Genomic DNA, 18,363 nt, shown 5'->3' on the forward strand with positions numbered 1-18,363 from the left:
GGAGCCCTTTTGGATTTGTTCCATCAGCTGCGCGGCAAATATTTCGTAAGTGGAGTACGTTTGGTAATACTTGGACTTTAGTATGGATTTTGTGTCTGCGGCGCTCTCGCCTGCAGCTATAATGCAGTCGGAGCATATGTCGTATGCTGCCTTTACCGATTGCCACAAGGAATTGAGGTGATCGCGACGGATTTTATAGGCGGATAACGTTGGTGTAGGAGCACCTGGAGCGTTCACAGTGGCCTCAAAGTGGATCAGACAGTCAGCTGTCACCATAAATCGGGTTAAAGCGGATTTTACTGATGTTGCCATGACGTTAAATAATTTAGAATTTTACTTCAGATGTAAGGAAACGGATTGGAATCAAATTGGAATTTAGGAACCAATTAAGATTGTAAATATATACGGTCACACTGTCGGATAGGCAATAAATATTTATTATATCGAATGGTCGGACATATGTAAGGAATTACGGACTTTAATATTGTTTGTTTGAAAGGAACACTTTTTGTGAGCTCTTGACCCACTGTGCACTGGTGATATACGGTATACGTATGTATGTACACTGTACGTATGTATATATGTGGGGTGCGAATAGCAGAATAACGTTGCGGGAATGGGAAAGACTTCGCTTATGTTTGTATGTCGGTGCGTTTGTTTGTCACCTGCACAACTAAATTGCAAACGATTTGCTGGAGTAAATTTGTGGATATTGTCACTTTGTTTTTAATTTGAGAAATAGTTTAGCCGTATTTATAGGTCGAGAAAAGTAGTTGGAGTGGACTGTATTAGATTGTTTTTGTAAATATACACATGCAGCTGGAACACAGTAAAAAATAAAGAGTGCAAATCTTAAGTACAATCTTTATGATCGGGAATTTTTTACTGTGGCTGAGTTATATTTTACACACGATTGGAATTGAAAATATATTTGACAAATATTTTCGTTGAATAGTAGCACTGAAATATTTACTGGAATTGTTTCAAGTGTGCAACTGTGGGCAAAGGAAACTGGAATATTGTCGGGCACAAGTAACGGAATTTAAATACATATATTAAATGCCGTTGCGTCGGATTAATCTCTTTTGGATTTAGACAATATATCATACAGAAAGTTAGTCGAAATAGGGTTCGAAAAACTGGCTGTATGACCGGCAATTATAGTAAGCGGAACTTATCTGGAGTGTTTCAAGCCTGCTGGGACAAAATCAAAGGAAACTCCAGGAGAGGAAAGTCCAAAGATCTTGAAATCCGGCTCGAAGTGGACCAAAATGTTGGGGCGGTGCGGCTTGATCGGTGAAATAGTTGAAGCCCCAATATCGAGTGGTACGCATAAAAATACGCGGGTACTTTTGGGTTTTTACGCGACGTGCGTAGGTGTTTATTAGTACACTTTGAAACATGAACTGCTTAAGCCTAACTTAGCTTAAGCGCTCCAGAGCAGAGCGGAGACTTAGGGGAGAGATGGAGAGGGAGAGCGGACGGCAGTGCGAGCGCGCGAGATATAGAAATCTGGATAAAACTGCCGCTCGACACTGCCTCCTGAAATTAAACGCCCTTTTGGCGTGAACATTGTTTGTTCGCTTCCTGTTTGCTCGACTCTCCAAAGGAAAGTTTTCCAATTCCGACTTGGATTTCAATTAAGATTGATGGCCTGCACTTTTCTCCTGGAGGAGTGCGGTGCATTTGTCTTGATTTCACCTTGCCGGATTGAGTCCTTTCATCTGCCAGACAACATATGTACGCAGGTTTATCCTCCCCCAAAGGTAAGGCCTGCAATTTATCAAAATTTGCGCACACCCTGCGGATGAGTGATGTGTTGAGGGGCAGGAAGTTGGCTACAATTGGCATGCGTGGCTTCCTGTTTGCATTTATCTATGTGTTTCCTGGTAATAGTGGTGGCTAAGGTACTTTTGTTTCGCACTATTTTTGGTAGAATTTATTTGGACAAAAGAAGTACTTCTGCAACCCGCTAACATCGCTTGATATAATCATAAACTTACCTAAACGGTTTTTAGCTTTTAATGAATAAATCCATTAGTTAAAAAGTACATACTTAATAAATAAAAAGAAACATAAGAATCCTACAAAAAAATAATGATCCTTAGATGGAGTTAACAAATAATCGTCAGATCGAAGAATGGCATGCCTCTTTGTGCTCGTTGTTTGGTTTCCAATCCAATGGCGTTGAAACCTAAAATTTTTTTTCTTTTGACATTTTTCGCAAAAAAACACATGTACCCCCTATTAAAAATGCGAAAATGGGTCAAAAAATTTAGTTTTGTGGCTGCTATAACAAAAATAATCGTCAGATCGAAGAATGGCATGCCTCTTTGTGCTCGTTGTTTGGTTTCCAATCCAATGGCGTTTAAACCTAAAATTTTTTATCTTTTGACATTTTTCGCAAAAAAACACGATGCACCCCCTATAAAAAATGCGAAAATAGGTCAAAAAATAAATTTTCCTTAAAATGATTGGAATCGTTAGCATGGCTAGCAAGCTGTTCAAAACAGTTAGTCTTTTTGCTGTATGCCTTAAATTGGCTAAACTACGTCTGAAAAACGGGAAAGAAAAATCGCATTTTTGACTAAAATGTGAATCTCTTAATTTTGACCAAAACCTGAATCCCATTTTTTTGCCATACAAATTTAGTTTTTTGGCTGCTATAACAAAAATAATCGTCAGATCGAAGAATGGCATACCTCGTCGAGCTCGTCGTTTGATTTCCAATCCAATAACGTTCAAACCTAAAATTTTGTATCTTTTGACATTTTTCGCAAAAAAACACGATGCACCCCCTATAAAAAATGCGAAAATGGGCCAAAAAATAAATTTCTTTAAAATAATTGGAATCGTTAGCATGGCTAGCAAGCTGCTCTAAACAGTCGGTCTTTTTGCTGTATACCTTAAATTGGTTAAACTACGACTGAAAAACGGGGAAAAAAAGAATTTTTGACTAAAATGTGAATCTCGTAATTTTGACCAAAATCTGAATCCCATTTTTTTTGCCATAAAAATTTAATTGACGCCCAAAACTGCAAGCTTATAGTTCTTAAGAATATTTTCGAAATAAATCCTTTTAAAAGTTAAAAAAATAATAAAACTTAGTGTTTTGATAAACAAGATGTATAATGGTCAAATACTGTAACACAAATCGCAATCCTTTGGAATTCAAGTTTAATTTTTTTAATTGTGCCCAAATAGGCTTCAATGTACTCTTAAGTATTTAAGGACCTTTCACAACTGATTTGTACCTACCTACCTAGAGATGGCATCCTCAACCGCTCTCTCCCAGTCTGTTCCTGACTTAAATTGCTTTTTTCAATGCCAACGGCTGCTCCTGCAAGGACCTCCTGCCCTCGAGATCCTGCTCCTGCACATCCTGTCACATGCGGAGCCAAATGTCATTTCAGCAAAATCCCTCAAGTCGTTCGTCTGCCCTTTTCGGTCCTGTGTGCGTAGGAAAACATTGTGCAAAATATGTTGGCAACATTTTTCTGCGGCTGCTTAAATTGCATTGGGAAATAGGTTGGGGAGCTGAATAAAAGACAATGAGCTGTGTGTTTCCCTGCTGAAAGGTGCATTTGTTACATCCTGGGAATTTGTGCATGTGATTTTGGGTATCACGAATATTCGGGCGTTATTTTAAAGTATGCTAAGAAAGATTTTTACTTTCATAAGTGATGAAAGGAGTTTATGCTTAAATTCTGGGTAATAGGTTATTTATTTAGATGTCTTAGGCCTATTATATAAAACCTGTGATCTGCTTCTCCTTAAGTGTTTCGTATTTTTATCTGAGAGATAGATCTACAACCCGAAATCCCTTGAGGGGATTTTCTTTTATCCCTCGCTTGTTGCTCCTGTTCTAATAAAATTAAAATGCCAACCATTTGCACTCGACTCGGTGACTCCCCTGAAATGCGATATTCCTAGCTTAAGTCTCCGGAACTTCGTCTCCGTTGACTGTTAAAAAATTAGCAACAATTTTTCGGCATCGCATCAAAACGCGCGCTACTGTCAACCGCATCCCGGGATGAATCCACCCCTTGAGATCCCAATGCCAATCCCAATCCCATTCCCACTTGCCAAGCTGACTTACTTCCAGCTACACCTTGTTACATCCCCTTCCCCCCGGAAAACCACGCACTTTGTCATCTGGCAGCATCTCCGCTTCTGCCATCCGAGGGGTAATTTGATATGCTGTGGCTTACATTTTTTATCCACCATTACCACAAAACGATTTACTTCCGCGTAGCAATTTGCTTTAAATTTTTATTTAAACAACAATTTGCTCGAGCGCAGATTGAGATTTCCGCTGAAAGATTTGTTTGTGCAAGAGGGGGGATTGGATTTGGGTTGGCAGGAGGGAAATGGGAAATCGCTTTCCACATTGTCAACTCATTGATGCACCTTCAGCGCGGTGTCCTTCGCCTCAAGGATCCCTGGCTGCAACGGACACTCGACAAATTAATTTGCTCTAGACTGTTCAGACAACTGGGCGTGGTCATGTCCTTGCTCCTTGATGAGTGTCCTTCGTGGTGTCTAAGTTTCTGGGTACCCCTCTGTATACTCTTTCGGAGATTTTATACATTTTATTCTAATTTTCTAAAAATGAGCTAAATAAACTTTTTACTGCATTATTTAATCAAGCTCTTATAAATAAATATTTGATTTTTTTGGACAATTTGTAAGCGTATTTAGTTTGGATATATTTTAATCTGATTTTCAAAGACTTTCCTTTTTTGTTTTCTTCATCTTAAATTGGTTTTATGTTCGCTGGTGTTTTTGCCTTTTTCTTTCGCATCTTTTTGTGTGGAGAGTGGCTTCCTAAAAATATATTTAATCTTCAAGGTGATTTCACACCCTCAGAATCGTGTTTCTTTTTTCATGTTTTTCCGCGGTTTTTAATTTGATTTCTTGCACCTTGGCTAATTGGCAATCGGATGCGCTGATGTTGCTGACAGTTTCCACTCAAGCATTTTCACCGCCCCGAATTTAAGCGCTTTAAATTATCCCCAAGGATGTGCGAGGCTGTGGGCGGCGGAAAAGGGGGAGTGGCTGCCGGTCCAAACTCCTGGCGTTAATGGCTCTTTTATGGCCGCCACTGTGCGGTCCCCGCTCTTGTGGCAGCTGCAAATATTCGCCACTGCACGGGGATCGTATCGGGGATTCCCCGGATTGGTGGCCAGGCGTAGGAGGAGGGCGTGGCATCCAGCTGAAATCTAATCTATGCAAGTCCCGTACATATCCCTCGGATACCGCTCTCCATCCATCGAGAGAACTATTTTTTTCGCTTGATTTTGCACTTTTTTGATGCTTTTTTCCTGCTTGGCAGCTTAACAGTTAATTGCCCCTTGAAGAATACCGCTCCGGAGCTCCAGAGCCCCACTGCTCTGTTCCGGAGTGGACTACAATGGGACTACCTATGTGCACAGGAAAGGACACGGCCGGACAATAGAGCTGGGACTCTGACTACGCTCTTTGTGTACCCTGTATTCGCTTGTAGGGTTTGATGTACTCATAAGATAAAAATACTTAAAAATACTAACAGTAAGATTATGTCCTACATATCATTCCATGGGGTTTATATTTACAATAGTATAATAAGGTATTAAAATCTCCTCATTTATTGTTTGACTTTTTTACGAGCTTGATTCACATTCTTAGGAACAGTTCGAACTGTTTTGAATATATCTTTAATAATCATCAGGATGGCTTACATTTCTTACATAATATTATTATGACCTGAATCGATTTACTAGTATTCATTTAGTTGAGTGTTTATTGATACTACTTAAATGTATTGCAGAATTTAGCTTTCAATAAACCTAAATCGTTTTGTTAGAGGTATCTCTTGGTCCAAACCCCTTCTTTAGCAACTTGTCTGTCTCTAACCCCGTGCGTGTGTTTTAATCGGTTTGACTTTGTTGCCTGACCTGCGTGGGGTCAATTGGAGGGGGAAATGGCAGTGGAAGTGCATGGGTACATACAGCCATATAAAAGGATGGGTCGGGGGTAACAACAACAAGGACAAACAACGTAGCCAGTGTTGCCCGCAGCAGCAGATTGAATCCTAATCGAGGTTTTGACTTTGGTTACGTTGCGTAAACACGCAACAACCGGCACACACGGCCCCTCACATCCTCCCGTGGAACATCCTTGCTGGAAACAGTGCAGTGTGGCTCAAGGATATTAAATGGGTGGATCTCTTCGGGGCAGTAGCTCTGTAGTAGGCCTTACTGTACGTCCTGCAGTGCAGTTTATTGTAGCATGCTTGCAGGCAGCTGTTGTTTGCTTGTCCTTGGGGCTTTTGGATGGAAAATGGAAATGGTGGTGGCAGGTGGAGGTGATTAGGGAAGGTTTGGCCTTTTCGATCTTGAATTTCATCGTGTGCTTAAAAAACATTAAAATTTAAGGAGTAAAAACTAGCTTAAATCCAAATATGTATAATGTGCTCCCCTTTTTGCAGAATTTAACCCTGATCTCCCCCATTTTCCAGCTTTAAATGCACTTTTAATCGCCGAGTGGTTGGCCAGAAAGTTGAATCAATATTGAACCGCGTCCTCCGTTTTTGAGGAGCAGCTGTTGACAGGCGGCCAAATGTGGATGCCTCACGTAGAGACAGAGAGGGGTAGAAAACCCCAGAAAGAGATGGGTTTAGAAGGCGGGAAAGAGATGGCTAAACTTTTGACAGTTTTAAGTTTGACTGGGGAACTCTTTCTGGAGTCGGGAAATATGTGTTGGCAACTTGTGACACAAAGGCGCCGTCTCCATCTTCCAACTTCACTGCCTTTTCTTCCCCGTAGTTTTCCCTCTTTTCCTCACATGTGCAACAATGCGCTGACTTGACTTGTCCAACTCCTTCTAGCTTTTTTCCTCCCCAACCTCCCTACGACCTTCACACAAAACTTGAACATCACGTAAGCATTTTCCAACCCCCTGAAAAGAGTTTTCCCTGCCTTTCACAACTGACCCCCCACATTTGTACATACATCAAAAATTTTGTTATGTCTTTGTACGATTTTTGCTTAAATTCTGCTTTTACTTTTCGTCGACTTCTTCTGCTGAAAAGGTCAGACATTGTCAGTTAAGTGTCCATGTCCAAGTCGGAAAAGTGTTGTCCAAGATTTCGAGTGCTTTTCACAATTTTTTAGAGCTCCTTCCATTTTTTGTTGGCCCTGCCTTGTCTTTTGGCTCTTATTGAACGCCTTTCGGTTAGGTGTCAATGTGCAAAGCAGAATTATGGCAAATGGTATTGGAAAACTTTGCCAGCTTTCGCAGTAAATGGATATTACAATTTAGGAGGATAGGAGAGGAAAATTGGGAAAACTTAGGATTTAGGTATGAATAAAGTAGTGAAGTGAGTAAGACTTTGCTATTTTTTTAGAATTTAAAGTAATAAGCAGTTACAAGTATAATATAATTATGTATCCCTTTTGTAGGGTGCCTAAAAGTATGCAGAGAAAAGGTTCGTTAGCCTTCGGAAATTAATTCTTGCATACTTTTGTGCACCTTTTTCAAGCATATTTTGGAAGAACTCGACTTTTTCCCGATTTTTTCAGCAGGGGGTCATTTTAAGAATAAACTCTCCCATTGGTCCATTAACTTTCCCTCTTCGGCGTTATCAAAAATCCAAAAAAACCACCGTGACATAAATCACAAAATCAACAACTAGCGCAAAATGGTATAAAAATCGAGTTATGGGGGCCAGCAATACAGATTTTGATTTATTGGCTGCTGGCGTGACTCTCTATCTGAACAACCAAACCACTAAGGTGGGGGCATACACATATATATGGAGGAAGCCCCCTAGCCAAACCTCCTAAGTAGACAGCTCAAAGGCCTAAACGAAGCGAAGCCAACAAGAAGAACATGCGAAAACAAAAACATACCGAGTGGAACCAAAAAGCAAAAGCCAAACAATGGCGAGCATTTTGATTTGTGACTTGCGACTTTTCACGTAGCAGCCTCACACACACACGCACCGGGGAAATCTCCATAAAAAATATGAAAATAAAAATCACGCAACAGGATATTGAAACGTCACACATATGCCACAAGTGCGAGAATGTGGGGGGTGGCTGGGTGGGGAAAGGACTTCATTCGGCATTAAAACTGTCAGTGGCGCAGATTGCCTGCGGTGGCTAAGGACACCTTCGCACATGATTTATTTGCAGCTGCATTTATTCGGGAAAACGTGTGGGCGACTGTGTTTGCGTAGGAAAGTGAAATGGTGCACAAAACTGCGCAAATTTCCCGTAAACAGTTGCAGTTTTCTTCGCCTTATTTCGATCCCCCAGCTCGAGCACGTGCCTCTGCGGAGTGGGCGAGTGCCCCGAGTCCCTGGCACCCCGAATGTCCTGGATGCCCTGGTGTCCTGGCCAATTGTCAGCCAGACGGCAAAAGGCGGGACTGATTGGAACTTTGAGCCTGCAGCTTCTGGCTGAACGGACGTGCAGCGAAAGTTTAAATAAACACGACCAGCAATGCGAATCGGTGGGGGATTTTCCGAAAGCGAGTGGGAAAACAAATTAAAGTGGCTCGAAAAGTCAGGCAATCGCTTCAAGAGCAAACGCAACTTGAGCTTGAAAGGATGGGCGGCAAATTGGGAATCGATATGGTGGAGTTTTAAAAGGACATTTTTTTAACACGAATGCTTGTTTTAAAGTTCCAAAATCTAAATAGAAACCATTCCCCAATATCTTTAATACATATAATATATAGGCATCTAAAAATATGCAACATAAAATGCATCTCTATAACATCTGTATTTAAAATAGTTTCTTGCATACTTTTGGATACCTTTTGAAGACGTTTTAAAAACATCCATCGATCATCAACTTACCAACAAAATGATTTCAACGGCATAAGAAAATTTGAATTTAAATTTAAATATGTCTTTCCAGCTTATAAGGTAGCTTTGAGTCATAAAGTCGAAGAGTTCTATCTTTTACAATACCGCACTTCTTTAAGAATCTACCACAGCTTACATGTGCTGTGGGTAAACAAAACAATGTATTTCCCCCAATTTAGTTCCACCTCCTCAGAGCCCAGAACTCAGGGCCCAGATCTCATCGTGTGTGTGCCTAGCCTGAAAGCATATCCATTTCACGCCCAAGTGCCGTGGCTTTCTTGGAACCGTGTGTCAAATCCATTAACCTTCTGTTTACTTTTCTACGTCCAGTGGCCGCAGCAGGGAAAAAATCAGAAGGCGATGCCGTGGTGAAAGTGTTTTGTGGGAGAAATTTGATACTTTCGCCAAATTGCGTTGCACACTTGAGGTCCTTGGAGTTCCGAAATGACTACTGTGCCCCCCACTCCCCATAAATCTTACCTAGGCGTGCGAGAAATGGAGCGGGAAATTCGAAGCACATATCCTTGGAGCGGTCGGAAAAACTCTTGCTCAGAAATGAGTATTAAGTTGACGTAAATTGCGGTCCATTACATTAACCAGAAGGAGGGTCTCTGGAATTGGGCACTGAAGGTCGGGGGCTGCCAATTAACCCCGTGTCCCTGTTAATTGCTTTTGTAGTTTCGCTTACAATTGAACAAATATCGATGGTTTTGTTTAGGGGGGAAATTGGTAAGGAAAAATTATACGCCAAAGCAATATGAAGGTTTTCCTAGCACTTAAGAAAGTTTTTACGTCTATCATATCTGGACTTAATGCTGATTATGTTATAATGTTTTGGTGAAATAAATGTTAGGCAAATTAAATATTTTTGTTCTATTCGAAATACAATTTCCTAAAAATTAGTTTAAAAAGTTCTAGATATAAACAAATTATTGAATATTTAATCATTTGAAAAGTGATTATTAACTCATTTGAATACTTTTCTATTGAAATTTCAATCTTCCAAAACAATTCATTTAATACCTTTACAGATCGTTAAGCTTCCCTTTAATTTTTTCCGTTTTTTATATTTACCTTACCTTTTCTTACGCAGATGAATATCTTATTCTTAGCCCCAGGAAAATACGGTCTAATGGAATTAAAAAACATAAATCCGGATCTGAATCTGGCGATAAAATAAAAACTCAACGAAGGCATTAAGCAAATGGAAACCGCATCGCGGGAAAAACAAAGGAAAAGGCAAGGAAAACGTAAATGATTTAAGAACTTTATCGGACATCAGCGAGCAGCAGGAAAAAGTGGTCAAAACACGGAAAACGAGGAGCTCGGAGGACGGAGTGGAAAGGACACTTGCCAGGAGCTTAAATAGAACGCTTGTAGGTGATTATGCAGCACATAATTTATGCAGGCAACCAGGACTCAGGACAACAGAACAATGACCAACCTGCGAAGGCGGGGAAAACGGGGAGCTGGGCGAAACTGATTTAATTAAGCAGGTGATTAAAGTTGATGCCGGTTATTTGTAGCAGCCAAAAGAGCAGCAAGGATGGTCCACTCCGCATCCTGTTGCTCCTTGCTCCCATCTCCGGTCCCAAAAAGAAGCGTGAAAAGTGCGAGCAAAGTTTCCCGACAGCGGAACTGTTCATTTGGCCTCCTCCCCAAAAAAGGACAACAATGCAAATTTCGTTGGCTTGTTGCGGGCCAACATGGCGTATGCACAACTTTTTTGTTTGCAGAGCGCAGAAAGGTCAAAAATTGCAATCAATGGAAATTAAAATTCAATTAGAGCTGAATTAAAGGGGGGTTATACTATAAGTTTTATGTTAGGGAAAGTGTTTGCGCTTAAAAACTTTTTAAAATGCCTAAAAGTATGCTATGAAAAGTGTTTCGAAACTTGAAATATCTTGTAGTATGCTTTTAGACAACTTTTGAAGAGGTTTTAAATCCTCTGTGATTTCTGAGGGAGATCCAATAAAGTGAATTAAGATTTGAAGAACATATGTAAATAAAAGTGAGTTTATCCAACTGCAAAAGTACTTAACAGTGGTCTTAATACCCACATCTTTTGCGCATCTCAAACATTGTCTACTTATTAGCGCTCAGAATGAGTGTCCTTTGCAGCCATCTTGACCCTTTGGCTCACCAAGATCCCTGACATGTGCTTTATCATCAGTTTCGGCCCTTAAATTTTACACAAAATCGATTCGGCTCTGAGGACAAGGCCAGAACGCACTCGACAATAAAACGCAAGAATCAACAATTATGTTAATTTCCTTTGTGGGTCAATGTCTCTCGGCTTGTATTTTATGGTCATATCTTGGGCCAACTGTCAGGCGAAGACAGCTGCAGTGGCTAAAATAAATTAACATTATTTATGAATTTTCTTTTGTAGACCTTACAGACGATATGTGGCCATGTTATGGCACCCCTGAATTTCCCCTGCTGTTAAGTTAACAGTGAAAGTGGAGAGAGAGCTTCGAGAAACTGCGCATGTCCTTTGCTCACACCTCAGAGAAAATACCTAGACACGTGCTTCAAGTCTGGCTGAGATATATATAATGTACCTTACGCATCCACCAATCTACCTGCGTCAGAAGCCCCCCTCCCCCATCTATATATCTGTAGATATATATGTGGGTCCTGTATATGTATACCTGTTTTAGGTGTTGGCCCATCGTCTTCGTTTCGTCGTCGTTTGGCCAGAAGAGTGCGGCATGCTGAGATGTAGGTGCCAGCTGCGCTGCCACCTCTCTCTCTTACCTGTGGGAACCCCCTCCCCCGGATTTTCCACCCCTCCCCCTGAATTTCCCCCCTTTTTCGGTTACCCAGCTGCAACCTCAACCGCAAGTAACAGTTGTTATTCGTCGTGCGTTTTTCGTTCGTTGGCTTCGCTCTCACAGATACATTCGCACACACACAGATACGTCCTGGCCAACACACACACACACAGTCGCAGCCAGGTTGTTGCCTGTCCTGCTGTCTCGCTCGCTCTTATTGGCCTTTATGGCAGTGCTACCTACGCTTTTTAAGGTGAGCACGAAAATGTTGGCAGCCAACCAAAGTTGAGCACCTTCGAGGGGTTTTCACGAGAACGGGGGTGGGGCTCTATGTGTTTTCCCGACGGCCAAAGGAAAGTCTCCAGCTAATGGAAAATGTTATAGTTTGTGGTTTGTTCATATATATATCTATTTGAAACCAAGAATCAATGCCCTTCTATTGTACCTATAGAATTAAACCCTTTAGCTCGATTTCTTTTGTAAATAAAAAAGCAATAACCTTTAATTTTATGATTTTTTTCAGATTTTATTATTATATTTTCCTTACTTTCCCCCATTTTGTACTTATTTAGCCATATTTTCCTACAATTTTCCTTTACTATCCCCGCTTTTCCCTACCCTTTCCTCTGCTGCTTTATTTTCCCCATCAACGTCATCGTCATTTTCCTCGTCGTGTGCTCGTCAACGTCGTCTGTTCTCATCTGTTGGCTCGGCTTTCACCTTTTCCACCGCCTTTCCTCCCCCGCAGTTTTCCCTTTTCCCGCTGACCGCTTTCCCCCGTTTCCCAGTGTGCGTGAGTGTTTGTGAGGTGCTCTCAGCTCGTCTGGAGTTTTTGTGTAGCGCAGGTTTAGGTGCGCAGCTTTCGCTCGTTAGGTACTCGGTTTTTTGCCAGCTTTTCTTTTTTCCCATTTCCACTTTTCCACTGTGCTGTCTTAGGTAAATACAAATGAGAAGGCGAGTGAGTGAGCGAAAGAGAGCGAGGAAAGCTGAGAGAGAGGAGCAGGTGCGCCGGGAAACTCGAGCTAACTAAAACCCAGCCCCTGCTCCTGAAGGTGTGTCTCTCCGAGTGCGTTAGGTGCTCCGCTCGTCAGGAGGAAAATGCGAGGGAAATGCGAGGAAAATGCAGGACGGCGGGGGCCACTGTGATTTATGCCAGCCAATGGTTGAGCTCCTGGCTACGTGTGGTAGGTAAGTAGGTGTGACACCAGGCTTGCTCCGTCTCCGTCGCTCATACGCCACGTGGGCTAAAAAATGGCGACTCGGCTGCTCGCACCTATGAGCGTTCAGCTACTCGTCCAAATGGAAAGGGGAAAACTTCTCTAATTAGCCAGTGGCCAAGGGAAAAGGGGAGGGGGTGCTGCAATAGTAGGAGCCGGGGAAAACTTTTCATTTCGGCCCTCCGCAGACGCGCCTCTTTATGGATTTTCCGACTGCCCGCTGCTTTATTTTTCCCTTGTTTCTTTTCTTTGCCTCGCCTATCCCTACCCCCCTACATTTTCCCCCATTTTCCTGCCATTTTCTCGGCGGTGTCAGTGTCCTCGTTAGGATGCTGGAGCATTTTCTTGTGCGCAGCGATTTTCCTTCTCCCATTGTTGCAGATAAAATCGATAGCTCTTTATGGCAATTTAATATGACCTTCGTGGCTTACTTATACACATAAATTCTGTACTTTTGCTAGGCTCTTTACGGCCCTCCTCCCTTTTCCTTTCTTGTAGGCTGTTTTTGTTTATAATGCTGCGTTTTTATTCGCTTCTCTCTGGGGCTTTTTGCAACTGCGACTTTCGGCTGTTTCAACAGGTCGTATGCGCAATCTGTTGCCACCCATTTTTCGGCCATCCTCTTCCAGAGGTCAGCTATTTGACATTGAACTCGAATCATATTCGCTTCGGCAGCTATTGAACTCTTTCTTTGTGGTTTCAAGTCGACGCGACCATCATAAACAGATATCTCAAGCTATCATCAATGTTTTGGAATAGATCAAGGATTAGAGCGGGGTTCGTTTCAATGGGTTTTTCGTTCCTCTTACTAGCTTTTCAGCTGAGTCAAAATATTTGTTAAACTAACCATTTATAAAAAAAAATGTTACTAAGTATAGCAAACACTACGTTTCTATCTTTATTTTCTGAAAAGTAAAAGAAATCTGAAGTCAATAATGCTCTTATTATTCATTTTTACATTTTTATTTAAGTTATTAGAAATTGTTTTTGAAGAAAAGTGATTAAAATCAGGTTTTGAGGTCATAACTGCAACGTTTACTTTTGGTAACAGTTTTAATGTTTAACTTCTTATAATCCGTTTTAAAATTGTTTTAACCTACTTTTAAAAACATTTATAAAATAAAATGTAATTTATTGGTAGATTAAGTTCAGTGATTTTATTTAATAATATTGAATACTCTTTGACGGCGACGGTGCAACATTCCATGATCATCCTATAACAAATATCACCCCATAAAATACTCGCCCTGGTTAAGGCGGTTAAAATCTTTATCTAGAGATTCCCAGTCCAGAATCCACTTTGAGGTTTGTCAGTTGGCACGAGAACATGTGCTGCATTCCCCCATTCCAATCCTTCTCCAAGTTCAACAATAAGTCAGGGCATTAGTCGCTTGAGAAATTGTCTGTTTACCTTGTTGGCCAGTCGCCTTTTGCCGTTTCCAGTTTTGCAGTTTGCCAAATGGCACTCAAAGCGGTGAAATATGAAAAATGAGACGCAGGAAGCGAAATTACAAGCCATGGCCAGGAGTATCCTGCCAGCCGGCCATCCTGGTATCCTGCAGCACCTCCAGACTCCGGGAAAACCGCGTCGAGTGGCGAGACCCAAATGAAAAGTTGAAGTAATAATTGTGCGGCGGAGGCGACGACGACGACTTCGCCAAGGGGCATCCTTACACATTTTCATTTGGTCATGTCCGGTGGTGTCCGACGATGGGTAATGTTTGTCCAGACGACCCCAAGTAGCCCAACACACGTCCCCACGACCACTGACTCACCCAGCTGCTGCTCCTTGATTTTTATGCTGCCTTGTCGAGGGGTATATTGGGATATACTCACTTTTATAGGGTGTTTGGGGGGAAAATAAATGTAAGGTATATTACCTTTAAAAGTGCTGTATAATAGTATGCTACGATATATGTTTACTGAAGGCCTTGAGGATAACTTTTTAAAATAGAATTCAACATTTTGGGGATTTTTCCTTAGTTAAAGTCCTTAAACCAATCCCAAAGTAAGCAGTTATATTTCCTCATTGAGATGTTAGTACCAGGTAATCTTATAGTCGAGATCCTCAATTATGGAGTGGTTCCTTTTTTCCACTCACCGCTTTCCATCTTCGTGTTCCTGCACTCTGTCAACGGCAAATGTTGCCAAGCCCTGCTGACCACTGTCCATGCGAAGAGGAGCAGGGAAATGGAAAACGAGCAGGAAAAGCCAAAGGGAAACTGGGGAGGAGCAGGAGGCGAGGAGGGGCACAAGGAGCAGGGACACCTCTAAGTGGGCTTCATCAGTTGCGCTTCGCTGGGCGCCGCCAGCGTCATAATCGTCCTGTCCTGCTCATCATCTTCTCGCCGATTTTCCTCGTCGTCTTTGGTTTGTTTGCTGCCTTTTGCGGTTTTGTCGTTTTGCCGTTTTTGGGGTCAAAGTTCAGGCTTCCCCCTCTGAAAAGTCCTCCGGTCTTTATTTATCTTTAAGATTTTCAACTGAGTGCACAGGTTTTTTGTCCACACGCTGACTTATGACCACAACAATGCGTCAGTCTGGCTGCTTGACTGGCCTTAAATGTGCACTGCGAGAAATGGAAGGGGAAAAATTCGCAGGAAAATGGGTTATGTAAAAAAATCCGTGTACTACTTCTTTTTCAAAAGGATGTCTACAGACTCTGTTGAGAGACTTGAAACATTAAACCATTAACATAACTGTCTAACAGTATGCTTTAAAAGTAGATCAACAACATTCGGCTTAGTCCATTGGTTTTTCGGTTCGGAAATAAGTCATTGCATACTTTTAGACAGCTTCTTTGAATGGTTTCACTTCTAGGCACTTGTACCTTTCTCAAAAGAATGATTACAATTTTCTCAGTGCACAATGCCTGGGGTTTTTGTCACTGTCCACTCACAGCTGCCATTCGCAGTGTATCCTCGCAGGATGTGTGAGAGTGTGTGGCTGGACTTGGACCTCCGCTAAGTGGAAACTGTAGTTTTTCTTACTTATGTCCTGGCAGGAGAGCGCGGCTCATAAAGATTTGTGTCTGCGCTCTAATGTCATAAGTCAAGTGCCGGTCGCAGTTCAAGAACTCACGTGTTCGAAGGAGTAAGACCACCTCCGTGACCCCATAACTCAGTCCATATCCTTTTCCCCTACGAGTAGTCCCCTGCCTGGAAGGCAAACTCTTTCTAGAGTTTAATTGAGAGAGGGCATTAAGCAATTACGGCGACCTACCTCGAGTGGACTTTTGGCTTTAATTTAATTTGTCACACTTTGCGAGTGCAGACAACTTTACACCCTGGCCACAGGAAAGTAGAGCAGCTGGCAGGATCCCCAGGGAGGGAGAAAATGGGGATTGTGGTCTGGCACAGCCATTTTCAATTTGACTATGCCGGAAGTTACCTGCTGGTGCCAACATCTTACCCACACACATAGAGAAGGTCCGGCACTGAAGTCATTTCCTGTGCCCGGGACACCCTCCTCCTCGCCCTGAGGTCCTGAGTCCCGTCCAGAGTGGTTTTACGAGCAAGTGTCCCATGTGGCCAGCAGGGACTAGATTAAATTGGCATCTTTTGTTGTGTAGTGACTTTGTTCTCGCAAATGAGAATGTGAGCAAATTAAAAGTTGGCCAACTAGGGAGTAGGTAAAGCACTACAGCGCCTTCCTCGGCGCTTCTCACTTAGTCGAGGAGGTCAGCAGCCATCCATCAAGTGAAGGACTCTTATTAATGCCTCGCATTTGCAGACTTTTCCGGCAATTAATGAAATATTTACAAGCTCAATTGGGCAGGCAATGAATGCTAATTAATTCGCTGCCTGGCTTTCTTATCTTCACGGTTGAGGAGACCTTCAAAATTGATTGAACTGAATGCTTGAGTGCCCGAATTTAACCCTTTTGTGGGCCTGAGAAATCACCGAGTATAATTGAAAAAGTTTGTAGCCCAAAAATAGTTGTCAAAAAAGAGATTTGAAACAATTCGATACTTGCAAGTCTCTGTTGCATTTGTACTTTTCAAGAGGCGGTTTATTGTCGAGCTAAAAACTTTCTTACGAGCTGAAGTTTCCTGCGGCTTGTAGGCCTTGGATAATGCAATTTGGGGTCTGGCTGTATCTGATTTCGGTCGGTGGTGGGTCAGCAATTTATGATACGCACATTTTCAATTTCCCTTTCGATTCTTCTGGCCACTCTAATTGCCCGATACGCTTGGCATACTATATAAATCGAGAGTCCAGAGTCGAGACTGAACAAAACAAGTTAATTAAACGCTTCCGTTTTCCTTTCGCTTTTTGCAGCTTATCAATGTCCTGGCATCACTGGGTCCTTTAATTACGGAGATTTGTATGCCGTTGCGGACTTTCACTGCTCTGCATGTCTCGGCTTACGTCTCACATGCTTTTTGGGGACGTTTTTATATGTAAATTTATTATTTATTAACATTAATTATGGTGGTCAGTCGTGTAATTGAAGAAGCCCTTTCCCTCTGGGGGGCAATTCAGGGTTGTCATCGGGTTTCTGCTGCTGATGTCAGCGGCCTAATTAACTGGCCATTTGTGTGCCGCACACTCTCTTGTTTTTGAAAGGGGAAGAAACTGGGGAACTATTTATCCGTTCTTAGTAGGCATTCGCATTGATATGCAGAACATAACTGGAGCTTCATTTGAATGCCTTCAGCATGGTGGATTAACAACTGTGATTTATTTCCAGCTTGTCCTGATTTAGTCATCTTAATTTATATCTCAGATTGATAACCCCATTTTATAAAAATTTCCTTTAAAGATAATATATGATCCCATTAAAAGTGTAGATATAATTAAGTATTATAACATCTTAATAAGTCTTAAAAACTTAAAAGAATCTCCTTATAAAAGAAAGATAATTAAAAGATCCCTTAACTCAATCCTAGAGTGCCGCTGAAAAGTAGGCAACGTTTTAGTGCTCTAAATTTGCTCACGCATTAAACGGTTTAACACGCAATTAACACGTACAGCGCGCACATATGTGTTGGTGAGTGTAAGTTTGCATACGCACTTGTTGTCGTACGTGTTAATAAAACTAATTTGATTAGCTAACTAGTGTAAGTAGCGGTTTCCACTTGTCTGTTTGCCTACGCCAGCCACTAAAACTCGAAACCCCTTTCCAATTTGAGCCCCTCCGCCGTAAATCCTGTGTGTTTTGCGATACCTAAAACAACAAGAGAGCTGTGTTTTTGGTGGGCTTTCTGGGGTTAAACATGGTGTGTGGGTGTGGGTATCGCACACGTTTGGCATTAATTTAATCCTTCCGCAGAATAAAGTGATATCGCCACTAACAAGGCAAACACATTAAATATTTATGCAGACATCAGCAGACACTCACACATGTGCGGGAATATGTAAAATTAGTCCTTTAAGGCTCGCAGTGTGTGTGTGTGTGTCTGTGAGCCTTTTAATTGCTGTCGTCAAAGGCTGAGGTAAGAATAATTGCAAGATTGGGAATAATGTGTCAAGTTGGGCGATGTGAGGCGGTGGCTGATTACATCAAAGAGCGGCGC

General features: G+C 41.9%; 1 protein-coding gene across 1 annotated transcript; it reads right to left on the minus strand.

Annotated features, from left to right (window-relative positions):
* Positions 1-14,074: 14,074 nt before the first annotated feature.
* LOC139352895 (uncharacterized) lies at positions 14,075-14,516 on the minus strand. The gene is given in 2 exon segments (XM_070995552.1): positions 14,075-14,204; positions 14,260-14,516. Coding segments are annotated over 2 exon segments (387 nt in total).
* Between the last annotated feature and the right edge of the window lie 3,847 nt (positions 14,517-18,363).

This window comes from Drosophila suzukii, chromosome 3 (assembly GCF_043229965.1).
Source record: "Drosophila suzukii chromosome 3, CBGP_Dsuzu_IsoJpt1.0, whole genome shotgun sequence".
Lineage (NCBI taxonomy): Eukaryota > Metazoa > Arthropoda > Insecta > Diptera > Drosophilidae > Drosophila > Drosophila suzukii.